Below are 25304 nucleotides of genomic sequence, written 5' to 3' on the forward strand. Positions count from 1 at the left end.
GAGTTTGAAAAAATACTGGATAGAGGTATTTCAAACCTTTTCTGTGCTTTTTAAAATAAATTTTAAGCCAAATCCTTTAACTGCATTCTTTGGGATTGCTGGAGAAAAAGAAATAATTCTGGAGACTTCTGACTTACACATATTGGCCTTTATTTCTCTTATAGCCAGGAGGGCTGTGTTGCTTAAATGGAGGGAAGGTACTCACCCCACTCATGTTCAATGGTTATGCAATGTTATGTCATATCTAAATTTAGAGAAGATCGTTGTTCTATTTCTGGATCTATTCTGAACTTTCAAATATTATGGGGACCTTTTTTGAACTACTTTCAAAACCACTGATTTGGTGCTTAAAGTACAGATATGGGCTAATACTGCTATGTCTTTAGGGTGGTTTTTTTTGTCTTTTTTCTTACCAAATAGCTTCGGTTTTGGTAGTGGGGTTAGCTTTTTTTAATAATAAAATTATCCCAATTTATTAATATTAATTAGTTATCATTTCTGTTTATCGTTATGAAGTACTGTGATTTCAAGTGTGATTTAATACAATGTATTTTATAACCATAGAACACTACAGCACAGAAAACAGGCCATTTGGCCCCTCTAGTCTAGGCAAAATGGTATTCCGCTAGTCCCATTTACCTGCACCCAGTCCATAACCCTCCAGACCTCTCCTGTCCATGTATCTATCCAATTTATTCTTAAAACTCAAGAGTGAGCCCGCATTTACTACATCAGATGGCAGCCCATTCCACACTCCCACCACTCTTTGAGTGAAGAAGATCCCTCTAATGTTCCCCCTAAACTTTTCCCCTTTCACCCTAAAGCCATGTCCTCTCATACATATCTTTCCTAACCTAGGTGGAAAGAACCTGCTCGCATTAACTCTGTCTATACCTCTCATAATTTTGTAAACCTCTATCAAATCTCCCCTCATTCTTCTGTGCTCCAAGGAATAAAGTCCTAACCTGTTCAATCTTTCCCTGTAACTCATCTCCTGAAGACCCAGCAACATTCTAGTAAATCTCCTCTGCATTCTTTCAATCTTATAAATATCCTTCCTATAGTTAGGTGACCAGAACTGCACATAATACTCCAAATTTGGCCTCACCAATGTCTTATATAACCTCACCATAACGTCCCAACTCCTATACTCAATACTTTGATTTAAGAATGCCAGAATGCCAAAAGCCTTCTTTACAACCCTGTCTACCTGCGACGCTACTTTCAGGAAATTATGCATCTGAACTCCCAGATCCCTTTGTTCCTCTGCACTCCTCAGTGCCCTACCATTTACTGTGTATGTCCTACCTTGATCTGTCCTTCCAAGATGCAACACCTCACACTTTGTCTGCATTAAATTCCATCTGCCATTTTCTGGCCCATTCTTCCAGTTGGTTCAGATCCCTCTGCAAGCTTTGAAAGCCTTCTTCTTTGCTGTCCACTATGCCTCCAATCTTAGTGTCATCAGCAAACTTGCTGATCCAATTTACCACATTATCATCTAAATCATTGATATAAACAACAAACAACAATGGGCCCAACACAGATCCCTGAGGCACACCACTAGTCACAGTCCTCCACTCTGAGAAACAATCATCCACTACCACTCTGTCTTCTGTCTCACAGCCAATTTCAAATCCAGTTTGCAACCTTTCCATGGATACCTAGTGTCTGAACCTTCTGAACTAACCTCCCATGTGGGACCTTGTCAAAGGCCTTACTAAAGTCCATGTAGACAACATCCACAGCCTCTCCTTCATCTACTTTCTTGGTAACCTCCTTGAAAAACTCTACAATTTTCATTAAATACGATCTACCACACACAAAGCCATGCTGACTATCCTTAATCAGCCTTTGGCTGTCCAAATACTTGTATATCCGATCTCTCAAAACACCTTCCAATAATTCACCCACTACTTATGTCAGGCTCACTGGCCTGTAATTACCTGGTTTACTTTTAGATCCTTTTTTAAACAACGGAACTACATGAGCTACCCTCCAGTCCTCTGGCACCGCACCCATGGCTAAGGACACTTTAAATATATCTGCCAGGGCCCCTGCAATTTCTACACTAGTCTTTCTCAATGTCCGAGGAAATATCTTATCAGGCCCGGGGGATTTATCTACCTTTATTCGCTGTAAAGCAGCAAGCACCTCCTCCTCTTCAAACTCCACATGTTCCATGACACTACTGCTTGTTTCCCTTCCTTCCATATCCACTATGCCAGTTTCCTGAGTAAATACTGATGCAAAAAAGCTGTTTAAGATCTCCCCTATCTCCTGAGGCTCCACACATAGACGACCACTCTGATCTTCTAGGGGACCAATTTTGTCCCTTACTATCCTTTTACTCTTGATATACTTGTAGAAACCCTTCAGGTTTACCTTCACATTATCTGCGAAAGCAACCTCATGTCTTCTTTTTGCCTTCCTGATTTCCTTTTTTTTTTAAGTATTTTCTTACTTTTTCTATACTCTTCAAGTACCTCATTTGTTCCTAGTTGCCTATACCTGCTATACACCTCTCACTTTTTCTTAACCAGATCGCCAATATCCCTTGAAAACCAAGGTTCCCTATGCTTGTTAACTTTGCCTTTAATCCTGGCAGGAACATGCAAACTCTGCACTCTCAAAATTTCACCTTTGAAGGCCTTCCACTTACTGAACACATCCTTGCCAGAAAACAACTTATCCCAATCCACTCTTCCTAGACCCTTTCTCATTTCCACAAAATTGGCCTTTCTCCAATTTAGAACCTCAACTCGAGGACCAGACCTGTCCTTATCCATAATTAACTTGAATCTAATGACATTATGGTCACTGGACCCAAAATGCTCACCTACGCATACTTCTGTCACCTGACCTGTCTGGTTCCCTAATAAGAGATCAAATATTGCATTCTCTCTCGTTGGTACCTCTATATATTGATTTAGAAAACTTTCCTGAACCCATTTGACAAATTCTAAGCCATCCAGCCCTTTCACAGTGTGGGAGTCCCAGTCAATATGTGGAAAGTTAAAATCCCCTACTATTACAACTTTCTGTTTCTCACATCGGTCTGCTATCTCACTACAGATTTGTTCCTCTAATTCTCTCTGACTATTGGGCGGTCTATAATACAACCCTACTAGTGTGGCCACACCTTTCCTGTTCCTCATCTCCACCCATATGGCCTCTGTAGATGAGCCCTCCGGGCTGTCCTGTCTCTGCACAGCTGTGATATTTTCCCTGACTAGTAATGCCACTCCTCCCCCTTTCATCCCTCCCCCTCTATCATGTCTGAAACAACGGAACCCCGGAACATTAAGCTGCCAGTCCTGCCCTTCCTGCATCCAAGTCCCACTAATAGCAATAATGTCATAATCCCACGTGCCAATCCACACCCTAAACTCATCTGCCTTACCTACAATACTTCTTGCATTGAAATAGATGCACCTGAGAACATTTCTATCACGTACAAACCTTTGATTTCTGTCGATACCTGCAGTCCTCGCATGACCTTTTTGCTCCTCCACCTCACTATCTGCTCTAACACTCTGGTTCCCCTCCCCCTGAAAATCTAGTTTAAACCCCCCAGAGCATTTTGTCTTTTCTTTTGTTTCATGTGCTTTGTATTTTCTATTTGGAATTAATAAAAATATTGAAAAGAGAAAGGAGAGGGAAAAAAAGATCGATCCAGGTGGGGAGAGGGAAAGGTGGAGGTAGAACCAGAGGCTGGACGGTGATAAGGGGAGATACAAAAGGATACAGATGCTGGAATCTGGTAAGTACCGAAGGTGATGAGTGGAATCTGATGTGAGAAAGGTAGGGATGATGGGCAAATGGAACCCATTAGGGAGGAAATAGGAGACCTAGTAAGTATAATATGTTGGTGATAGGCAGATGGAACCAGGTGGGGGAGGGGAGACAGTGGGTGGATCAGAAAGAACAATAGGGAGTGCAGGTTACCAGAAAGTGGAAAATTCAATATTCATACCATTGGGCTGTAGACCAACCAGATGGAATACGAGGGGCTGTTCTTCTCATTTGCACTTGGCCTCACCCTGGCAGTGGAAAAAGCTGAGGACAGATAGGTCAGCGTGGGAATGGGCAGGGGATTTGAAATGGCATTCAACCAGGATGGTCATTGCAGACAGAGTGCAGGTGTTCCGCAAAACAGTCACCTAGTCTACACTTGGTCTTGCTGATATCGAGGAGGCTACATAGAGAGATGAGGTTGGCGGAGTTGCATGTGAATCTTTGCCTGACCTGGAAGGGCTGTTTAGGTTCCTGCATGGTGGTGAGGAAGGAGGTGTAGGGACAAGTGTTCCACCTCCTATGGCTGCAGGGGAAAATGCCAGGAAACAGGGAGGGGTGGGTAATAGGGATGAACAAACAAGGGAGTCATGGAGAGAGTGGACTCAACTTTAGGAGGAAGAATACCAAAACAATTACTTAAATAGACTGAGGCCACAAAAAGGCATTACCATTACCAAAACCCCCACAATCAACATCCTGGGGGTCATCACTGAACAGAAATTTAATTGGATCACCACATAATTACCATGACTATAAGAGCAGGTCAGAGACTAGGTATTCTGTGGCAAATGACTCATCCACCAACACCCCAAGGCCTTTCTGTCATGTACAAGGCACAATCAGAAGTGTGAAGAAATACTCTTCACAACTGGATAAGCATAGCTCCAATAGAACTCAAGCTCAACATCATCCATGAAAGAGAAGTCCACCTCCAGAAGTGTAAACAATGAGAGGAGCACACAAGATCCCAGACAACCCACTCATCTTATCAATGTCAAACATCACCTGCCTCATTTATGTATGCCACAGTGGTCTCATTAACCACCTCAGAACACACAGGAGTGGAGTGTAAGTAAGTCATCCTCAACCCCTAAGAGAAGTAGCTTACTCAGGAAAATGGTGACAAGAATATTCAGAAATTGTCTTTTGTTTAATCTGCTAAAAGGGTAATGTCTGAATACCTAGAGGAAAGCAAGGTGCTTTAAAATATTGGAAGGGGAATGATTTAAAGTGTGCAGAATTTGCTGATCTGTCACAAACACATTTTTAAATTTAATAATATGGTGCAATTTTTAGACCACATTATTTGATTCTATATCAAAAACTGCAAGTCAGTTTTTTGAAACTAAAGTATAAATTATGACGTGTTACCTTGGTTGCATTAGATCCTGTTACACTTTGAAGATTTTCTTGAACCTTACTGCCAGCCAGTGAAGTTTTAGTCATTCTGTCCCTTTGTCTCTGTCGACATTCAAGGCAATTTCTGACAGCTACACAGCAAACTGTAAGAGATGGTCAGAGAAAGGTATTATGACAATATTTTTCCCCAAACTTAGAATTAAGTTATAATTCTAAAATGAACAAAATTAAATACAGAAAAATATATTGCTTATTGTGCCAATCATGAATGCTACCCAAGTTTCAACAGTTGCAAGGAGGAAGGTTCTAAACTTAAACAAAAAGTGAAGCTGGAAATTAATGACTGGTGCAATGTTCAATTTTTAAATATCTGTTTCCAAGGTATCATGGTCGGGGCCAGAATTCTGCTGCATAAAGTACAAGATTTAAACATCAGAATGGAAGTAAGTAGCTCTAAATCCTGCTGAGAGAAATATTTCAGCTATTACTATATTTACATGAAGTCATTCCTTCGCACAATGTCATTAGATTTCCTGAGGTAGCTTAAACAAAGATCGACAGAAAGTACAGTACAACATAATACAAAGTTTAAAAAATAAATGGAGAAAAATAAACACATCAGGTTGATTTATCTGAGTCAGAAGTCGTGGATTCAAGACTTTCTACAGCTTTTTGAGGGGCGGCACAGTAGTGTAGCGGTTAGCGCGACACTATTACAGCGCCAGCGATCGGTGTTCAATTCCCATCACTGTCTGTAAGGAGTTTGTACATTCTCCCGTGTCTGCGTGGGTTTCCTCCGGGTGCTCCGGTTTCCTCCCACATTCTAAAGACGTACGGGTAGGTTAATTTGGGGTTTAAAATGGGCAGCGCGGACTCATTGGGCCGAAAGGGCCTGTTACCACGTTGTAAATAAAATTTAATTTAAAAAAAATTTAATTTAAAAACATAACTGGGGCTAACGGCTTTAGAACAGTCTTGTGAAACTGCTGTTGTTCGATGTCAAGATGGAGACCCAGAAAACATGACATTATGATAGTAACTTGATACAAGTGAAAACCTAGAGTTCTGAAAACAGTGAACATGAAGTATTCACATAGGTATCATGGATTTACATTGTTTATACTTGGAGAAGTCACTTATTACTATCCAGACTCAATTATTTCAATTCTTCCCTGTCCAGGCTCCCAACTATAATGATTCATGAATTTGCTCACCGAACATGTTTTGCTCATATCTTTACTCTCACCAACATGTTCACTCAACAGCTTTGCTCACCTAGATCGACATCCAGTAATGGTCTAATTTTAATATCATCCTTGTGTTTAAATTTGCCATGGTGTTGCTACTCGCTATCTCTCTAAGCTCCACCACCCCAACAATTCTCGGTAATCTCTGTGCTCATTCAAATCTGATGCCCTGCACATCTCTGATTTTCGTTGCCGCCGCCACCCCGCCACCACCACCCCCATTGACAGTCAGGCTGTCAGCAGTCCTGCAGTCCAGGTCCCAAGCATGAAGTTCCAACACAACCCTTTCTCTTTCCACGTCTCTCTATTTCTCTTTCTCCCTTTCTAGACTTTTTATATGGCTCCTATTAAAATGTTACATTGTCAGTCCTTAACACCTGTCTGCTAGTCTGACGTCCATGGATATCAGAACACAAAGACAAATGCTTAGTGGGACCAGAGTATTTTGATGCATACTGAGTGGCAGACATCATCTCTGGTGAGAAAAACTGAGTAACAGTGACCTTTCAACTTCTTAGGTTAACTTTTTCTCTCTCTGTAGATATGCCTGACCTGTTGGTTATTCCCAACATTTTCTGTATTTATTTTAGATTTCCAGTATCCATCATATTTGCTTTTGATACATAGGTACAGGCTGCTTCAAGGATTATGAAATATAGATGCCTATAGATGAAGAGAGCTAGGAATTGTATAAATGGGATAACATGTTAGCTATAAGTTAAAATAATGAAGGGAAAAGCAGAAAGAGAAAAAAAGAAACAGGCAGTGAAGGAGGGCAGTTTGAAAGTACAATAGAAGAGAAAAAAGAAATTAAGTTTAAACCAATCAGTTGTGAAATGCCTTATACAACCAATTGCTGAAGATACTCAGCAGGTCAGGAAACATATGTGAAGAGAGAGATAGAGTAAATGTATCATGTTTCTGATCCTTCAGCAATTAGAGAAGTGAGAAAATAAGTATATTTTAAGTTGCAGTCAGGAGGAAGCTTGAAGAAAACGTTTGTGAAGGTTGTCCAGCTGACACAATTCTGGTATCTTTTGAAAGGGAAATGAATGCTCACTAATCACAGTTGATCTGTCTGATAAACTAAGTAGAAGATGACATCTCAGGGCAGGGAAGAGAAAAATAAACCTGCCGGAACTGTGAAATACAGAACACAGCAGTTGCTAGAAATCAGAAATAAAAAAGAATGCTGGAAATACTCAGTGCATCAGATAGCATCTGTGGAGAGAGAGTTAATGTTACAGCTGAATGACATTATTTCTGATACAAATAGTATACGCTGGTTATCTGAAACAGTTAATTCAATCTTGGGTGCCAAGAGTTGCAACAGACCGAGGCACAAGATGAGGTGCTGTTCATCAAGCTTACTTTATGTTTCATTGGAACAGTATAGGAGGCCACATATAAAGATGCCAGAGTGAAAGTGGAATAGAGAATTAAGGTGACAGACAACTAGAAGTTCTGGGTTGCCCTTGCAAACTGAATGGAGGCATTCTGTAAGGTGATCACCCAATTTACTTTTGGTTTCTCTGATGTAGAGAGGAACACATAATGAGCACCAAATGCAAAACACTAAATAGAATAGTTAATTGCTATTGTCCTCCACTGGGCAGAGGCTAAATGTCATCTCTCAGACAACTCCTCTTTTCTCCTGGTAGCTTATGGATGGGCTTATGCCCTGGATGGTGGGAAGGATAGAGGTAAACAGGCAGGGTTACAACTGCTGCAGCTGCTTGGGGAAGTGCCATAAGAGCGGGAACAATGCTTGACATGGAAGAACAAACAAGGAAGCCATGAAAAGAATGGTTTCTATGGAATGCTAAAAGGGGAGGGGGTGGGGAAGGAAGAGAAAGGGAGGGGAGGGGATGGAAAGGAAAGAAACATTTTGGGGATGCAATCTTGCTGAACAGTGGATACTATGGAGGATAGTCTGATGAATGTAGACGTTGGGAGGTTGGGTGGATGGGAAGGCAGAGACAAGGAGACCATCCCTGTGAACTGACCTCTGCCTCATGGAGGTTGAACCTTGGATCTCAGATGACACCCTGTTTCTCACATTGGGTGAAGGGGGAAAAAGATCTGCAGGAGTATTAGAATTCAACAGCTTTTAAAGTTTGCAATCTTTGATGTCTGAAATACCGCTTTGTAGAATACCTCTATTCGGTCATCATGGGTGACCCTAAGCTTCTAATCACCCGTCATTTTATTTCTACATCCATATCCCATTCTGACTTCTATTTTTGGGTCCAACGTTGTTGTAATGAAACCCAACATAAGCTTGAGAAACAGCACCTCATCTTCCATCCAAGCATATTCCAGCCCATGATACCAAATACTGAATTTCAGATGACCAGTCTAGTCTCTACCAAAACTAACCAGTACTGATACAAGGTCATCCATGTACAATATTAACTCAATTTTTCTCCTTCTACATAACCAAGTACTTCCAGCATTATCTTATTTTAGATTTCGAATAACTGCTGTGTTCTTCATCTTACATCTTTTTTTTGCCTGCCCTCATTCAACTTCCTTGATTTACTCTGCTCTAGATAGATCAGCTGTGATCAACATGTACTTATTTCCCACTCTTAGCAATGAAACCAATTATGTCACTTGGACAAACTTGACCTCCAATCCATCAGAGATATTCCCTTTGTTCTCTCCACCACTCCCCTCCCCTGCAACATAAAACATGCACTTATACAATGAGATGGACTATAACCTCATGATCTACCTTGTTGTGACCTTGCACCTTATTGCACTGCACTTTCTGTGTAGCTGTGACACTTTACTCTGTACTGTTATTGTTTTTATCTGTACTACCTCAATGCACTCTGTACTAACTCAATATAACTGCACTGTGTAATGAACTGACCTGTGTGATCGGTATGCAAGACAAGTTTTTCACTGTAGCTTGGTACAAGTGACAATTCCAGATGTCCAGCATCCATGGAATTTGGGTTTTGCACTGTTGCGCTGCCCTGTGTTCCAGCTAGCCACTGGGCCAACAACTCCACACAGCCACTAATCACATAGTGTATCAGTTTCAATCTCACACCAGGGACTTGATGACAGCAGCTGGCATTTCTAGAGAAACCTTTAGTATGTAGTTCACTGTTAATTAAAGGAGCTATTTATTATAAATTCCCTGGTAGAGTAATTGGTAATGGGGTTGAGATGATAGATGGGTCAGGGTTTGACAAGGTAGTAGCAATTATGTGAAGAATTATAGTTCTACACTGAGAAACAACATTGTGGGGTGTACAAAGATGAAAATAGGAATTAGGAAGAAACTGCAGAGAGTTGAGGACACAGCCCAGTGCGTCATGGAAACCAGCCTCCCCTCCTTGAACTCTGTCTTTACCTCTCGCTGCCGTGATGAAGCAGCCAGCATAATCAAAGACCCCACCCACCCGAATCATTCTCTCTTCTCTCCTCTCCCATCAGGCAGAAGATACAGGTGCCTGAGGGCACATACCAACAGACTCAAGGACAGCTTCTATCCCACTGTGATAAAACTATTGAACAGTTCCCTTGGTATTGGTATATTATTGTCACTTGTACCGAGGTACAGTGAAAAGCTTGTCTTACAAACCGATCATACAGGTCAATTCATTACACAGTGCAATTACATTGGGTTAGTACAGAATGCATTGATGAAACCATAAAACAACACAGCACAATACAGGCCCTTCGGCCCACCATGTTGTGCCGACCTTCAAACTACTCCTAAGACTATCTAACCCCTTCATCCCACATATCCCTCTATCTTAAATTCCTCCATATGCTTATCTAACAATCTCTTGAACTTGACCAACATATCAGCCTCCACCACCACCCCAGGCAGCACATTCCATGCACCAACCGCTCTCTGGGTGAAAAACCTCCCTCTGACATCTCCCTTGAACCTTACCTTAAAGCCATGCCCTCTTGTATTGAGCATTGGTGCCCTGGAAAAGAGGTGCTGGCTGTCCACTCTATCTATTCCTCTTAATATCTTGTATACCTCTATCACGTCTCCCTTCATCCTCCTTCTCTCAAATGAGTAAAGCCCTAGCTCCTTTAGTCTCTCCTCATAATCCATACTCTCTAATCCAGGAAGCATTCTGGTAATTCTCCTCTGCACCCTCTCCAACGCTTCCACATCCTTCCTATATTGAGGCGACCATAACTGGACACAGTACTCTAACTGTGGTCTAACCAGAGTTTTGTAAAGCTGCATCATTACTTCGCGGCTCTTAAACTCGATCCCACGGCTTATGAAAGCTAACATCCCATAAGCGTTCTTAACTACCCTATCCACCTGTGTGACAACTTTCAGTGATCTGTGGATATGAACCCCCAGATCCCTCTGCTCCTCTACACTGCCCAGAATCCTGCCATTTACCTTGTATTCCACCTTGGAAGTTTGTCCTTCCAAAGTGTACCACTTCACACTTCTCCGGATTGAACTCCATCTGCCACTTGTCAGCCCAGCTCTGCATCTATCAATATCTGTCTGTAAGCTGCGACAGCCCTCCACACTATCCACAACACCACCAATCTTTGTGTCATCTGCAAACTTGCTAACCCACCCTTCCACCCTCTCATCTAAGTCATTAATAAATATCACAAAAAGTAGACGTCCTAGAACTGATCCTTGTGGGACACCATGAGTCCATCAATCCAAATGCACTCCCTCCACCACAACCCTCTGCTTTCTACAGGCAAGCCAACTCTGAATCCACACGGCCAAGCCTCCCTGGATCCCTTGGCCTCTGACCTTCTGAAGAAGCCTACCATGCGGAACCTTATCAAACACCTTACTAAAATCCATGTAGGCCACATCCACTGCACTACCTTCATCAATCTTCCTGGTCACTTCCTCAAAGAACCCTATCAGGCTAGTGAGGCAAGATCTTCCCTTCACAAATCCATGCTGGCTGTCCCTAATCAGTCCATGATTCTCTAAATGCTCATAGATCCTATCTCTTAGAATCCTTTCTAGCAGCTTACCCACCACAGACATAAGGCTCACTGGTCTGTAATTCCCTGGACTATCCCTACTACCTTTTTTGAATAAGGGGACAACATTCACCACCCTCCAATCCTCCGGTACCATCCCCGTGGGCAACGAGGACTCAAAGATCTTAGCCAATGGTTCAGCAATCTCCTCCCTCACCTCACGAAGCAGCCTGAGGAATATTTCGTCAGACCCCAGGGACTTATCTGTCCTAATATTTTCTAACAGCTCCAACACATCCTCTCTCTTGATATCTACATATTCTAGAACATTACCCTTACCAACACTGTCCTCAGTGTCATCAAGACCCCTCTCCTTGGTGAATACTGAAGAGAAGTATTCATTGAGAACCTGACCCACTTCCACAGCTTCCAGACACATCTTCCCACCTTTGTCTTTAATTGGACCTACCTTTACTCTAGCCATCCTTCTGCTCTTCACGTACGAGTAAAAAGCCTTGGGATTCTCCTTAACCCTACTCGCCAAAGCCTTTTCATGTCCCCTTCTCGCTCTCCTCAGCCCCTTCTTAAGTTCCCTCCTTGCTACTCTGTATTCCTCACAAGCCCTGTCTGATCCTTGCTGCTTACACCTTATGTATGCTGCCTTCTTCCTAACTAGTTTTTCCACCTCTCTTGTCACCATTGGTTCCTTCACCCTGCCATTCCTTCTCTGCCTCACCGGTAATATAGGTAAAAACAATAACAGTACAGAGTAAAGTGTCACAGCTACAGAGAAAGTGCAATGCAATAAGGTGCAAGGTCACAACAAGGTAGATCGTGAGGTCATAGTCCATCTCATTGTATAAGGGAACCGTTCAATAGTCTTATCATAGTGGGGTAGAAGCTGTCCTTAAGTCAGGTGGTATGTGCCCTCAGGCTCTTGTATCTTCTACCCGATGGAAGAGAGAATGTCCCAGGTGGGTGGGGTCTTTGATTATGCTTGCTGCTACACCAAGACAAAGAGAGGTAAAGACAGAGTCCAAGCAGGGGAGGCTGGTGTCCGTGATGCGCTGGGCTGTGTCCACAATTCTCTGCAGCTTCTTGCAGTCCTGGGCGGAGCAGTTGTCGTACCAAGCCGTGATACATCCAGATAGGATGCTTTCTATGGTGCATCGGTAAAAGTTGGTGAGAGTCAAAGGGGACAAACTCAATTTCTTTAGCCTCCTGAGGAAGTGGAGGCGCTGGTGAGCTTTCTTGGCCGTGGCATCTACGTGATTTGACCAGGACAGGCTGTTGGTGATGTTCACTCCCAGGAACTTGAAGGTCTCAACCCTCTCGACCTCAGCACCATTGATGTAGACAGGTGCATGTACACTGTCCCCTTTCCTGAAGTCAATGACCAGCTCTTTTGTCTTGTTGACATTGAGGGAAAGGTTGTTGTCATGACACCATTCCACTAAGCTTTCTATCTCCTTCCTGTACTCCGACTCATCGCTGTTTGAGATACGGCCTACAACGGTGGTATCATCTGCAAACTTGTAGATGGAGTTAGAGCAGAATCTGGCCATACAGTCATGAGTGTATAGGGAGTAGAGTAGAAGGCTGAGGACGCAGCCTTGTGGGGCACCAGTGTTGAGAATAGTCGTGCCGGAGGTGTTGCTGCCTAACCTGATTGTGGTCTGTTGGTTAGAAAGTCAAGGATCCAGTTATAGGCAGATGTTGAGTCCTGGGTCTCAGAGTTTGGTGACAAGCTTGCTTGGAATTATTGTACTGAAGGCAGAGCTGCAGTCAATAAACAATAGTCTAACGTATGTGTCTTTACTTTTACGATGAGGTGGACTCTGACATCACGATCTACCTTGTTATGACCTTGCACCTTATCGTCTACCTGCACTACACTTCCTCTGTAGCTGTGACACTTTACTCTGTACTGTTATTGTTTTTACCTGTACTACCTCAATGCACTCTGCACAAACTCAATGTGACTGCACTGTGTAATGAATTGACCTGTATGATCAGTAGGCAAGACAAGCTTTTCACTGTACCTCGGTACAAGTGATAATAATAAACCAATACTGAAACTTCAATTCATGTTGTCCTATAGCTCAGTATTTGCACTATTACTTTTTCCAATATTCAGCAACAATTTGAACTCAATGCAAATTAATCTGTATGAAGGGCAATGGTATTGAAAAGATAGATGAGAAATCATAGTGATTTGATCAAGGAATTGGAGTTGAACAATGGTAGGTAAGATAGAATCCAGTCAAGCTTTAAGATCATAAGCAGGAAGAGGAGTAGGCTATGCAGCCCTTTGTGTCTGCTCCACTATTCAATAGGATCATGGCTAATCTGACAATCTTTGTCCATTTCCCTGCTATTTCCCCATGACCCTTAATTCCTTTACTGATTACAAATCTATCTCACCATTAAGTATACACAAGAGCTCTACTCCACAGATCTCTGTGGCAAGGAGTGGCAAAGCATCACAACCCTTGGAGAAGAAATTCTTCCTCATTTCAATCTTAAAATGGGTGCCCCCTTATTCTGAGATCATTGCGTCTGGTTCTGGACTCTGCTGTAAGAAGGGGCTGTACTTGACCTTACCATAGGAAATGAAATTGGGCTGGTGGTGTGGAACACTTTGGAAACAATGAGCATAATTTTGTAATTCTTAACACTTCAATCTTAACATTGAAGTCTTTGTATTTGCTGCCTGGCTTGCTGAGAGATTAGCATTTCTTTAAATTCCAGCATTCATATAACTTTGAGTTCGATGTTTAGTATATTTTGTGGCCTTGCAACTCATATCACTGAAATAATATGTTGGATAATAACCATAAAATATTATCACTTTAAAAATTACAAATTAGTTAACTGAAATATTGAAATGCTGCTGTGTTCATACATAAATACCAACTCACCAAGCCTCAGGCACTGACGCATCAAGCCTCCAGATGACATATTCTTTTCTGCTTCAATCTCACTGAAATTGAGTGAGCTCGAGAAAACCAGTACATCAACCATGGCCATTAGCCTATTTAAAAATGTTACTGCCGTCTCTGTTGACATGCCTTGGGTTGCCTCAATGTTTTCCAGCTCAGTCTTTCAAAAAAAAAACAAGGAAAATATCCATGTTATCTGAACACAAAATCTTTTCTGGTAAAATTCTACAGTTTACACAAAGCAGAATTTAAAATTAATTTTGGAAAAATGTTTTAAATTAGTAACACTGAATCGTCAACTTATCATAAAAGTAGCCCATTTCTAATAAGGTTAACAACTTTTGACGCTGTCATAAATCATGATAGTGAAGTTCACTTCTCAAATTATTTAATGCAAAATATATATGCATCATATGTAATTTTAACTTACAAGTGATTTACCCGGGCTGTGAAGTCTCCCATTGTCCACTGAGGCTCTGGAATCCATGGTATTGGTCTTTTGAAGAAAGCAGCAGTTTTTAATAAAATGACAGACAAAGTAGGGATAACAGTATTTATAATAATGTCTCTACATAAACAGGAAGAGTGAATGATACAGAAAATTGCTTCACAGAGAAATACTATAAAATTATCTATGCTGTAACTTTTGAATGTAATTTGGATATTTCTTCCTGTTTGTTACAAGAATCCCTTTGGATATACAAGTCTGTTTAGGATATTTTCTGAAAGTTCAAGCTGCTAAACTTAAGGATTTAAAAAATGTGTGAAGCATTCTGCACGTCAGAAGATATTCAAGTTCAGAGAAATAACTACTTTACGATTTTTCTGAAAAAAAGTAGAACCTAGAACATTACAGCACAGTACAGGCCCTTTGGCCTACGATGTGCTGCCGACATTTTATCCTGCTCTAAGATCTACCTAACCCTTCCCTCCCACATAGCCCTCCATTTCTCTATCATTCACGTGGCTATCTAAGAGTCTCTTAAATGTCCCTCATTTAATGCCCCCACAACGTCTGCAGGCAGTACGTTCCACGCACCCACCACTCTCTGTGTTAAAAACTTGGCTCTTACATCACCCCTATAGCTTCCTCCAATGCCCCCTCGTGTTAGCCATTTTCACCCTGGGAAAAAGTCTCTGACTGTCCACTCGATCTATGCCTCTTATCTTGTACATCTCTATCAAGTCACCTCTCATCCTCCTCCGCTCCAAAGAGAAAAGCCCCAGCTCACTTCTTTCCTCATAAGACATGCTCTCCAATCCAGGCAGCATCCTGGTAAATCTCCTCTACACCCTCTCTAAAGCTTCCACATCCTTCCTATAATGAGGCGATCAGAACTGAACACAATACTCCAAGTGTGGTCAAACCAGAGTTTTATAGAGCTGCAACATTACCTCACGGCTCTTGAACTCAATACCCCGACTAATGAAGGCACACACACCAGACACCTCCTTAACAACCCTATCAACCTGCGTGGCAACCTTGAGGGATCTATGGATGTCAGCCCCAAGATCCCTCTGTTCCTCCACACTGCTAAGAGTCCTGCCATTAACCTTGTATTCTGCCTTCAAATTTGATCTCCTGAAGTGTATCACTTCACACTTTTCCAGTTTAAACTCCATCTGCACTTCTCAGCCCAGTCTGCATTCTATTAATGTCCTGTTGCAACCTACAGTGACCTTCTACACTATCTACAACACCACCAACCTTCATGTCATCAGCAAACTTACTAACCCACCCTTCCACATCCTCATCAAAGTCATTTATAAAAATCACAAAGAGCAGGGGTCCCAGAACAGATCCCTGCAGAATACCACTGGTCACTGACCTCCAGGCAGAATACGCTCCATCTATATCACCCTCTGCCTTCTATCAGCAAGCCAATTCTGAATCTACACAGCCACATTTCCCTGGATCCCATGCCTCCTGACTTTCTGAATGAGCCTTCCGTGAGAAACCTTATCAAATGCCTTACCAAAATCCATGCACATCACATCCTCAAAGAATTCAATGAGGCTCGTGAGGCACGACTTGTCCCTCACAAAGCCATGCTAACTGTCCCTAATCAGCCTTTGCTTCTCCAAATGCCCATCAATCCTGTCTCTAAAAATCTTCTCTAGTAATTTGCCCACCACTGAAATAAGACTCACTGGCCTGTAATTCCCAGGGTTATCCCTACTCCCTTTCTTGAACAAAGGAACAACATTTGGCACTCTCCAATCATCTGGCACTACTCCTGTGGCCAGTAAGGATGCAAAGATCATCGCCAAAGGCACAGCAATCTCTTCCCTCGCTTTCTGTAATAACCTTGGATATATCCCATCTGGCCCCAGTGACTTATCTATCCTAATGTTTTTTTTAAAACTTCCAGCACATCCTCTTTCCTCACATTGACATGCCCTAGTGTATCAGCCTGTCATACGCCATCCTCACAAATGTCAAGGTCTCTCTCACTGGTGAATACTGAAGCAAAGTATTCATTAAGGACCTCCCCTACCTCTTCTGACTCCAGGCACGTTTCATCCTTATCCCTGATCGGTCCTATCCTCACTCTAGTCATCCTCCTATTCTTCACATACATGCAGAATGCCTTGGGGTTTTCCTTGATCCTACTCACCAAAGCCTTCTCATAGCCCCTTCTAGCTTTCCTAAGTCCATTCTTAAGATCCCTCCTGGCTACCTTGTAACTCTCCACACTAAACCTTAGGTATGCTTCTTTCTTCCTCTTGACAAGATATTCTACATCACTTGTCATTCATGGTTCCTTCACTCTACCATCTTTACCCTGCCTCAATGGGACAAACCTATTGTGAATCCCATGCAAGTATTCCTTAAACAACTTCCACATTTCCGCTGTGCACTTCCCCAAACACATCTGTTCCTAATTTACGCTCCCAAGTTCCTGCCTAATAGCATCATAATTCCCACTCCCCAATTAAATCCCCATATCATCTGCTCCTATCCCTCTCCAAGGCGATGGTAAAGCTCAAGGAGTTATGGTCACTGTCTCCAAAATGCTCTGCCACCGAGAGATCTGAAACCTGATCAGGCTCATTGCCTAGTACCAGGTCCATAATAGTCTTTCCTCTAGTTGGCCTGTTCACATACTGTGTCAGGAATCCTTCCTGGACACTCCTAACAAACTCTGCCCCATCTATCCCCTTTACACTAAGGAGGTGCCAATCAATATTAGGGAAGTTGAAATCACCCATGACAACAACCCTGTTATTTTTGCACCTCTCCAAAAACTGTCTCCCAATCTACTCCTCAGCATCTCTGCTGCTATTGGCGGGGGGGGGGGGGGGGGGGGGGGGGTGGCATTGGTGGGGGTGGTGGTCTGTAGAATACTTCCAATAGAGTGATTGCTCCCTTCCTGTTTCTGACTTCCACCCACACTGACTCAGTAGACAATCCCTCCAGGACGTCCTCCCTTTCTACAGCTGTGACACTGTCCCTGATCAGTAAAGCCACTCCCCCACCTCTTTTACCCCTGTCCCTGTCCCTTTTGAAACACCTAGACCCCGGAATATCCAGTAGCCATTCCTGCCCTTGTGACAGCCAAGTCTAGGTAAAGGCCAATATTACTAAGAATCAGATAATAATGATTAAAATTGTCAATAATGTAATTATTGAAGTATGGCAAATTCTGCTAGTGGTAACAATTCAAATAACTATCCTTTCCCTATTTTATGGGACAATGTTTCTTTTAATTTTGTAACACTTTAATAACATTAAATTTAATTTTGAGCAAAGCATCAATCCTCATTATGTGAGCTGAACTTTTCAGCATTCTTCTTACACACCACAATGCCATTTTCTTTAATACATCTTTTCAGGCCGAGGTGTCACAAGCAAGCCAGAATTTGTGGCCCATCCATAATTGCCCCTGAGCTGATGATGACGGTGTACCACCTTTTTGAAGTGTAGGATTTCTTTTGGTGAAGACACTTCCACAATGTTGTTGGGTTGGGAGTTCCAGCATTCAGACTATGTGATAACAAAGGAATAGTGATGTATTTTCCAAGTCAGGATGATGTGTGACTTGGAGGGGAAACTACTTGGGTGTTCCTTCCATGCACCTACAACCTCTACTGCTAAGAAGGAAAAGGGCAGTGAGTTTAGGAAATGTTGTCAGAGTGGCCTTGGTACACAATTACAAAGAGATAGCGCACATTGCAGCTGTTTTGACAGTGCTAGAGACAATCAACGTTTAGGGTAATGATAACACTGACATCTCATATAAATTTATCTTGCAACTCTCATCATTCAAATTCCCGGGTGACATCATGATAGTTATCCATCCTTGGTATTTTCATTTTGCATGTCAAACTTAAACACTTTCAGATACCCATTTGGTATTTTAGCCATTCTTGAGGTTACTTGTATTAATGAAGAGTGTTAATACCTACAAGAACAACTTTTTTTTGCAAACAATATTTTTGTAGATATGGCACATTTACAAACAACATTAAACATTTTTCAAAATACTAATTTTTTGTGGAGTAAATTTCCAAAAATTCCCCACTTTCCTGCTATAACTTGAGTGGAAATTCATCAAATTTCAGTAAAATATTTTTCCTGAGTTCCAAAGGATTTCATGATTTCTTTGTTGACGCTTCAGTGGATAAACAAGAAAAAATCCATGCTGAAGTTCAACATGATTGTCATCCTTTTCATTCTTTCCATGTATGTTTTCTGCTTCCAAATTTGCAATCACAAGAAGAGGATAATGAATTAATAACTTCCTCTTGTAGACTGCAGGAAAGGCATATTCTAACAGTATTTGGAGAAACTATTAAAGAATACCGATCTTATCTGCTCCAATATTAAGTGATAATAAAAACAATACAATAGATTTTCAAATAAATTTAAACTCAACAAGTAGAAGTACTTACCTTGGAACCCTGGGCATGCAATAAGCAAAAATGCAACAAAAAGAAAAAGGCAAGAATTAATCAATATAAAAACACTAATTCGAAAATTATAATTCTTAATAAATTCAACCAAAATGCAACATAGAAAAATAGGAGTAGGAGTACACTTTTCAGACCTGCACCCCTGTTCCATCATTCAATACAGTTCGTTACATACTTAACACCATTTTCTTGCTCTCTCACCATACAGCTGGATGACTTTTGTGTTTAGAAAATTATCTACTTAAATATTCCCAGCAACTTGGACAGTGCAGTTCTAAATGGCAGCAAATTCCACAGGTTCACCACCCTCTCAGTGTAGAATTTTTCCTCATCTCAGACCTAAATGTCTTATCCTGTATCGTGAGACTGTTACCCCTCCATCTAGACATCCCAGAAAGGGGAAACCTCCAACTCACATTCAATCAATCTAGCTGTGTCAGAATTTTGTAAGTTTTGCTTAGATCCCCTTTCATATTCTTCTAAATGGTAATAAATACAACCACCGAAATGCAATTTACTTGAAAAAATGGGTGCATGTTCAAATTTACTTCAAAGTTTAGGTCCGGAAAGTCTTAAGCTGTTTTGTTTTATTAGTTTTTTTGCATTTTACTGCTAATATTTCTTTTCTCTGCCATCACCATGTTTGATGATGGCAGGTGAAGATGCTCTCAACAAAAACAGCTGTGACTTCATAAAGTACGTATTTCACTGGCAGTACCTCATGTACACAGGAGCTGGAAGAGAAGGAGGAGCAGCAGCAGTTTTACAGGAACAAATGGAAGCATATGTGTGGGTACTTGGTGATCTGCACAGTTGCTTCCTTCCCAAAAAGTCAGAAATTCACAATGATACACAAATGATAAGTGTGCTGCCAGGAAATTACTCTCTGACCGTAAAGTATACAAAAAATCAGAATAGATCAATCAGGTTAACAAGTTAATAAATATTTCTTAGAGGGGGTCAAGGTTTCATTGATGAAGGAGCAATTTGCAGAGATATTACAGAAATATGCAAGAACCGCAGCATGGTGGCATTGAAAAATTTCAATACTTAATATTGACAGCAATAATGCTATGATAAAGAGCAAAGAAGGGTGACATTTCCGAAAATTTCTGACACATTTCTGAAATGCGTTCAAGAGAATTACATTTTTCTGTATGTTATTCAGCCGAGGAGGAAGGAGACACTGTTAGATCTGCTTCTGGGAATGGGGAGGGTCAGCTGGACAAAGTCAATGAAAAACCTGCAGTGATCATTGGTCTAGATAATAATGGATATGGGCAAGCATAAATCTAAAGTAGAACTTCTAAACTGGAGAAGGGCTAATTTTAATGGGATAAGAAATAAACTGGCCAGGATAAAGTGGAACCAAATATTGGTATCAAAAGTAAATGTTAGTTACACCACTATCTACCATTCTCCACTCTGGAAAGTCAACATTTTACCACTGCACTCTGCTTTCTACTTTTGAACCATTTTCCTATCCATGCTGCTATGACCTTCCATTTCAATGGGACTCAATTGGGATGAGCAGCCATTTGTGTGGGATTTTATCAAAAGACTCCTGAATATCCATGAAGGTGATATCTATAATGTTCCCTTCATCAGCCTTCCCAATTATTCCATCAAAAAATTAAATCAGTTCTGTCATATGTGATTTCCTTTTAAGAAATTTGTTCTAGCTGCCTTTAGCAGCTCAAACTTTTCAAAGCCTATTAATTAGAAAGGTAAAGTAGGTAAAACTTAATGGTACAATGGGTGACTTTTAAAGAGCAGATGTTTCTAGTAAGGGCTACATATTTCTCACTGGAGTGAACCAAACGCCAGAGCTCCCCAAATGACAAAGGAGTTGGAAAATACAATCAAGGAAAAAAGGAGGGTCCTTGACATATGTCAGGTGAATAACTCCAAAAAGAGCAGGGCTCACTGTAGTAAACTGAGGGGAATTGAAATAGAAAATAAGGAGAGAGGGAGAGGGAGAACATGAATAGCATTTAATATAAACATCCAAATCTTGCCACAGGCATGCAAACAGTAAGTGGGTAGTGGCTGATTAGCAATAAAGATGATAATTTGGGCATTGAGACAGAAAGCATAGCTGAAATTCCAAATGAGCACTTTTTATCTCTCTTTATCAAGGGAGGGATTGCTAAATCTTAGAAGGCAATGTAATAGAGATTATGTATAGTATGAATATTAATAAAGAGGAGATATCAGAGTTACTAGCTATGCTCAAAGAAACAAATTCTGATAGGTTGTACCTGAGGATGGGGGCTGAGATTGCATAAGGGCTTGCCATAATCTTCCACTCCTACCTACAAGGGCTAGAAAATAGCAAATTCAACACCCTGGCGTAAAAACAAGTCTAAGAATATGCCAAATACCACAGGCCAGCCTTTGTTATGGAGGCAGCTTTTATAAACAAGAGTCAGCAAAATAAAATTAATAGGCTCTTTGAAAAGTTTGAGCTAATGAAGAGCAGCCAGAACAGATTTCTTAAAGGGAAATCATATTTGACTGAAAAACGCTATGATGTTGGAGGAAGTCAGCAGGCCAGGCAGCATCCGTGAGGAAAAGCAGGCGGTCAACATTTCAGGTCAGGACCCTTCTTCAGGGCTGAAGATAGGAAAAGGAGAAGCCCAATATATAGGAGGGAAAAGCAGAGCAGTGATAGGTGGACAAAAGAGGAGAGGTGGGTGGGCACAAGGTGTTGATAAGTAAATGCAGGTAAGATAAGGAGGAAAAAAGGGAGCTAGAAAAAAAGAGAGATAGGCTAAGAAAGGGAACAAAAGAAGAGGCATGGTTGGGGGTCATATGTTAGTCCTCAGCCTCCTCCATTGCCAGGAGAGTTCCAAGCGCAAATTGGAGGAACAGCACCTCATTTTCCGAGTTGAAACTTTGCAGCCTAACGGCATGAACATTGGATTCTTCCACTTTATGTAAGCCCACCCCCCCCCCCAACCACATCTCTTCTCTTCTTCCCTTTCCTAGCCTTTCTCTCTTTTTTCTAACCCACCTTTTTTCCTCCTTACCTTTGACCCATCCCTCAGTGGATATGCTCTCCCCTTCTCCTCTGCACTGCCTATCACTATCTTTTACCTGCATCTACCTATCACCACCTTGTGCCCAATTCGCCTCCCCTCTTTTGTCCACCTATCACTGCTCTGCTTTTCCCTCCTATATATTGGGCTTCCCCTTTTCCTATCTTCAGCCCTGAAGAATGGTTCTGACCCGAAACGTTGACCGCCTACTTTTCTCCATGGATGCTGCCTGGCCTACTGAGTTCCTCCAGCATCATAGTATTTTTCATCTAGATTCCAGCATCTGCAGTCCTTTGTTTCTCTCACATTTCACTGAACATTTAATTTTTTGATGGCATAACTGAGAAGACTGATAAAGGGAACATTGTAGACAAAATTTTCATGGATATTCAGGAGGCTTTTGATAAAGTCCCACACAAATGGTTGCTCAGCAAAATTCTCCCACTGGATGGGTAATAAGGTATTGAAAGGTAGTAGCAAAATGGATAGGAATATAGCTCAATAGTAGAAAGCAGCGTGTGGTGGTAAAAGGCAGACTTTGGTAGATAATGGCAAAATTATTAACTACTTTTGATACCGATAATTGGTTCCGCTGTATCCTGGCCAAATTACTTCTTATACGGTAAATCAGCCCCCCTTGAGATGCTCCATCAAGTTATAGGAACCTCTTTGCCTCTTATAAATCTACTTCCATGGCTCTTTCCACAAAGAGAACAACCCTCCCGCCTTTCATAAACCTCTCACTCTATTCAGCCATCTCTGACATGCCAGCAAAACCAATTCAGACATTCAGCATCTGCAAAGGGCTTTCAGACACAGAAATATCCTTCTTCTGCTGCACTGCCAAAAATCACTCACAGCATTCCCTAGCCTCTTTGCACTTAGCTCAAAAATTGACCAGTATGAAGTACAGTGCATAATATTTAAAATTTTTATTTTTTTTAAATCAATACTTTCAAAAATTAAAACATCCCAGAATTAAATGGAGTTCCACCTCCTCTTTCGTGGCCATGACCAAAACCCACACGCTTCTGCAATGTTGCCAAAACTGAAAAATCTCCTTTTTTCGTTTTTAGGTTCTAATTTACAAACCTGAGGCAGAATTATGAATTCGGGTAGCTGCAATTTAGTCTGCTCATTTTATATTTATGCTGGAATGATAACCTGGACTGCATCTGTAAGCAGTTCACCACATATGCATTTGCATGTTTTTAATCATACGTATATTTCTGCACAGTAAAACTTAAAAAGAATGATTCAATTATTGGTTAGCCTAATACTTACAGATATGACACAAATATTTAATCTTAATTACAATTATATCTGCCCAATATGGATAAATATTTCATCAAGTTTGCAGTACTTCAAATAGTTAACTGATTTGAATTCTGGTCAATGACACTGGCAGCATTATGCCTAGCACTTACCGTGGGGGATGTGGCTGCTGATAACAAAGGCAAAATTCCACCACAAGCAATGATGATGTTGTCTACCATCTGGGAAATGAGGTGAATTGTATTGTGCACAAAAATAATATTCTCATTGCTATTCACAAAATCCATCACCGACTTTGTAGTATGACTGTAACAACATAAGTTATTAAAAAGTTACTACTTCCTTGTTGCTCGAATGAAGTTGCAAAATCACATAAAAGCACTGAAATTGATTAGATTTAACAGGTAACTGAAATCAATAGATACTTTTTGGTTAACCAATCAAGTATTATAGCCAATGGTCTCAATGCAGTTTGGTAAAGTTTAAAATGGATCTGGAAGCTATTGATAAGAAAATACAGAGGACAATTGTTCTAGTTGTTAAGTCCCATCTTTGTCAGTGTCCTTTTGAAGTTAACTTTACTACGACAATGACTACTTCCTATTAATGTTTAGTAATAGTGATACATTTGTATACCTCTTAAAAGTATTAAAAAATCCCATTGCAGAAATGTAAAAAGACAAAAACAGACACTAAAGCCAAAGAAGAAAAAAAAGGAAGAAGCTTGGTCAAGGTAATACATTTTACAAATGTGTTGTCATAAGGAGGTGGTGAAATTTTGTGGAGAGATTTGCAGAGCACAGGTTAGGTCTGGAAACTAATTGTCAAGTGCAAGGAGAGGGTTTATCCACATGATGTGTGGAAAGCATTATTGATGACTAACCTGCCAGCCTGGATCATTTCATCCTGATACCCCACCCTCCTCCAAAACACTCTTTCATTTTCAGATTCTTCTCACCATGGATAATATTATAAATGTAGTATTTCCAACTGTACATGCAGTGGGAAGATAGCTAGTGATGTGTGCTAACTTCACAGATAACTCCAACAATAACAGTGAGCATGCATGAGGATTTTCCCTAATTCTTGACAGTTGCTAAACAGAACCCAAGATGTCAGGATTCAGTTGAGTAACACTGTTCCTATGATAGTTTTATAGTCCACATCAGAAAATAGAAATTCTACACAACAAAATTCTTTTAGAGAATTTTCACATTATCACAAACAGTCCAAGGAAAGATTTTGGTTTCCAAGACAGCTTTATCATCCAACTTCAGAAATTAGCTGCATTGGTCATCTTTGGACTGCATTTTAAACATGAATGGACATCTTATATCATGTCAATCAGCACAACAAAGTAATGGATAGAAGTAAAAAATACTAGGAAAGTGTACAATATTTGCACAACTTCTAGGATTTGATCTAAACTTAGCAAGCAATATAACCTAATTTCTGACCTTGCTTGACTTGGACAACGAGAACAGGCAATTCACAATGACTACCAGTACAAAAGACTGATCCATACTAATTCTAGGAAATAATGTGCATTGTACATGCCCAAACAAATGCACTCCTCCAAGTCATGTTCCTGAACACAAATATAAGATCTAAGTTTTTGCAAGACTGTGGTTTTCAGGTAAAAGGTATCAAGGTATTAAGTCCAAGACAGGTATTAAGTCCAAGGACTGCAGGTAATAGACAGAAACAAAAGGTTTGTACATGATAGAGATGTTCTAAGGTGCATCTATTTCAATGCAAGGAGTATTGTAGGTAAGGCA

The 25304-nt window shown here is 41.0% G+C and overlaps 1 protein-coding gene across 1 annotated transcript in view; it reads right to left on the reverse strand.

Annotated features, from left to right (window-relative positions):
- nbeaa (neurobeachin a) overlaps nt 1-25304 on the reverse strand; it is a 560854-nt gene that overhangs the window by 367404 nt on the left and 168146 nt on the right. Inside the window, exons 24-27 of the mRNA XM_052025565.1 lie at nt 23679-23832; nt 14724-14789; nt 14273-14453; nt 5170-5300 (exon numbers count right to left, since the gene is read on the reverse strand). Coding sequence (XP_051881525.1) covers nt 5170-5300; nt 14273-14453; nt 14724-14789; nt 23679-23832 — 532 coding nt within the window. The remainder of the gene's footprint in view (nt 1-5169; nt 5301-14272; nt 14454-14723; nt 14790-23678; nt 23833-25304) is intronic.

Source organism: Pristis pectinata, chromosome 11, assembly GCF_009764475.1.
Source record: "Pristis pectinata isolate sPriPec2 chromosome 11, sPriPec2.1.pri, whole genome shotgun sequence".
Classification (NCBI taxonomy): domain Eukaryota; kingdom Metazoa; phylum Chordata; class Chondrichthyes; order Rhinopristiformes; family Pristidae; genus Pristis; species Pristis pectinata.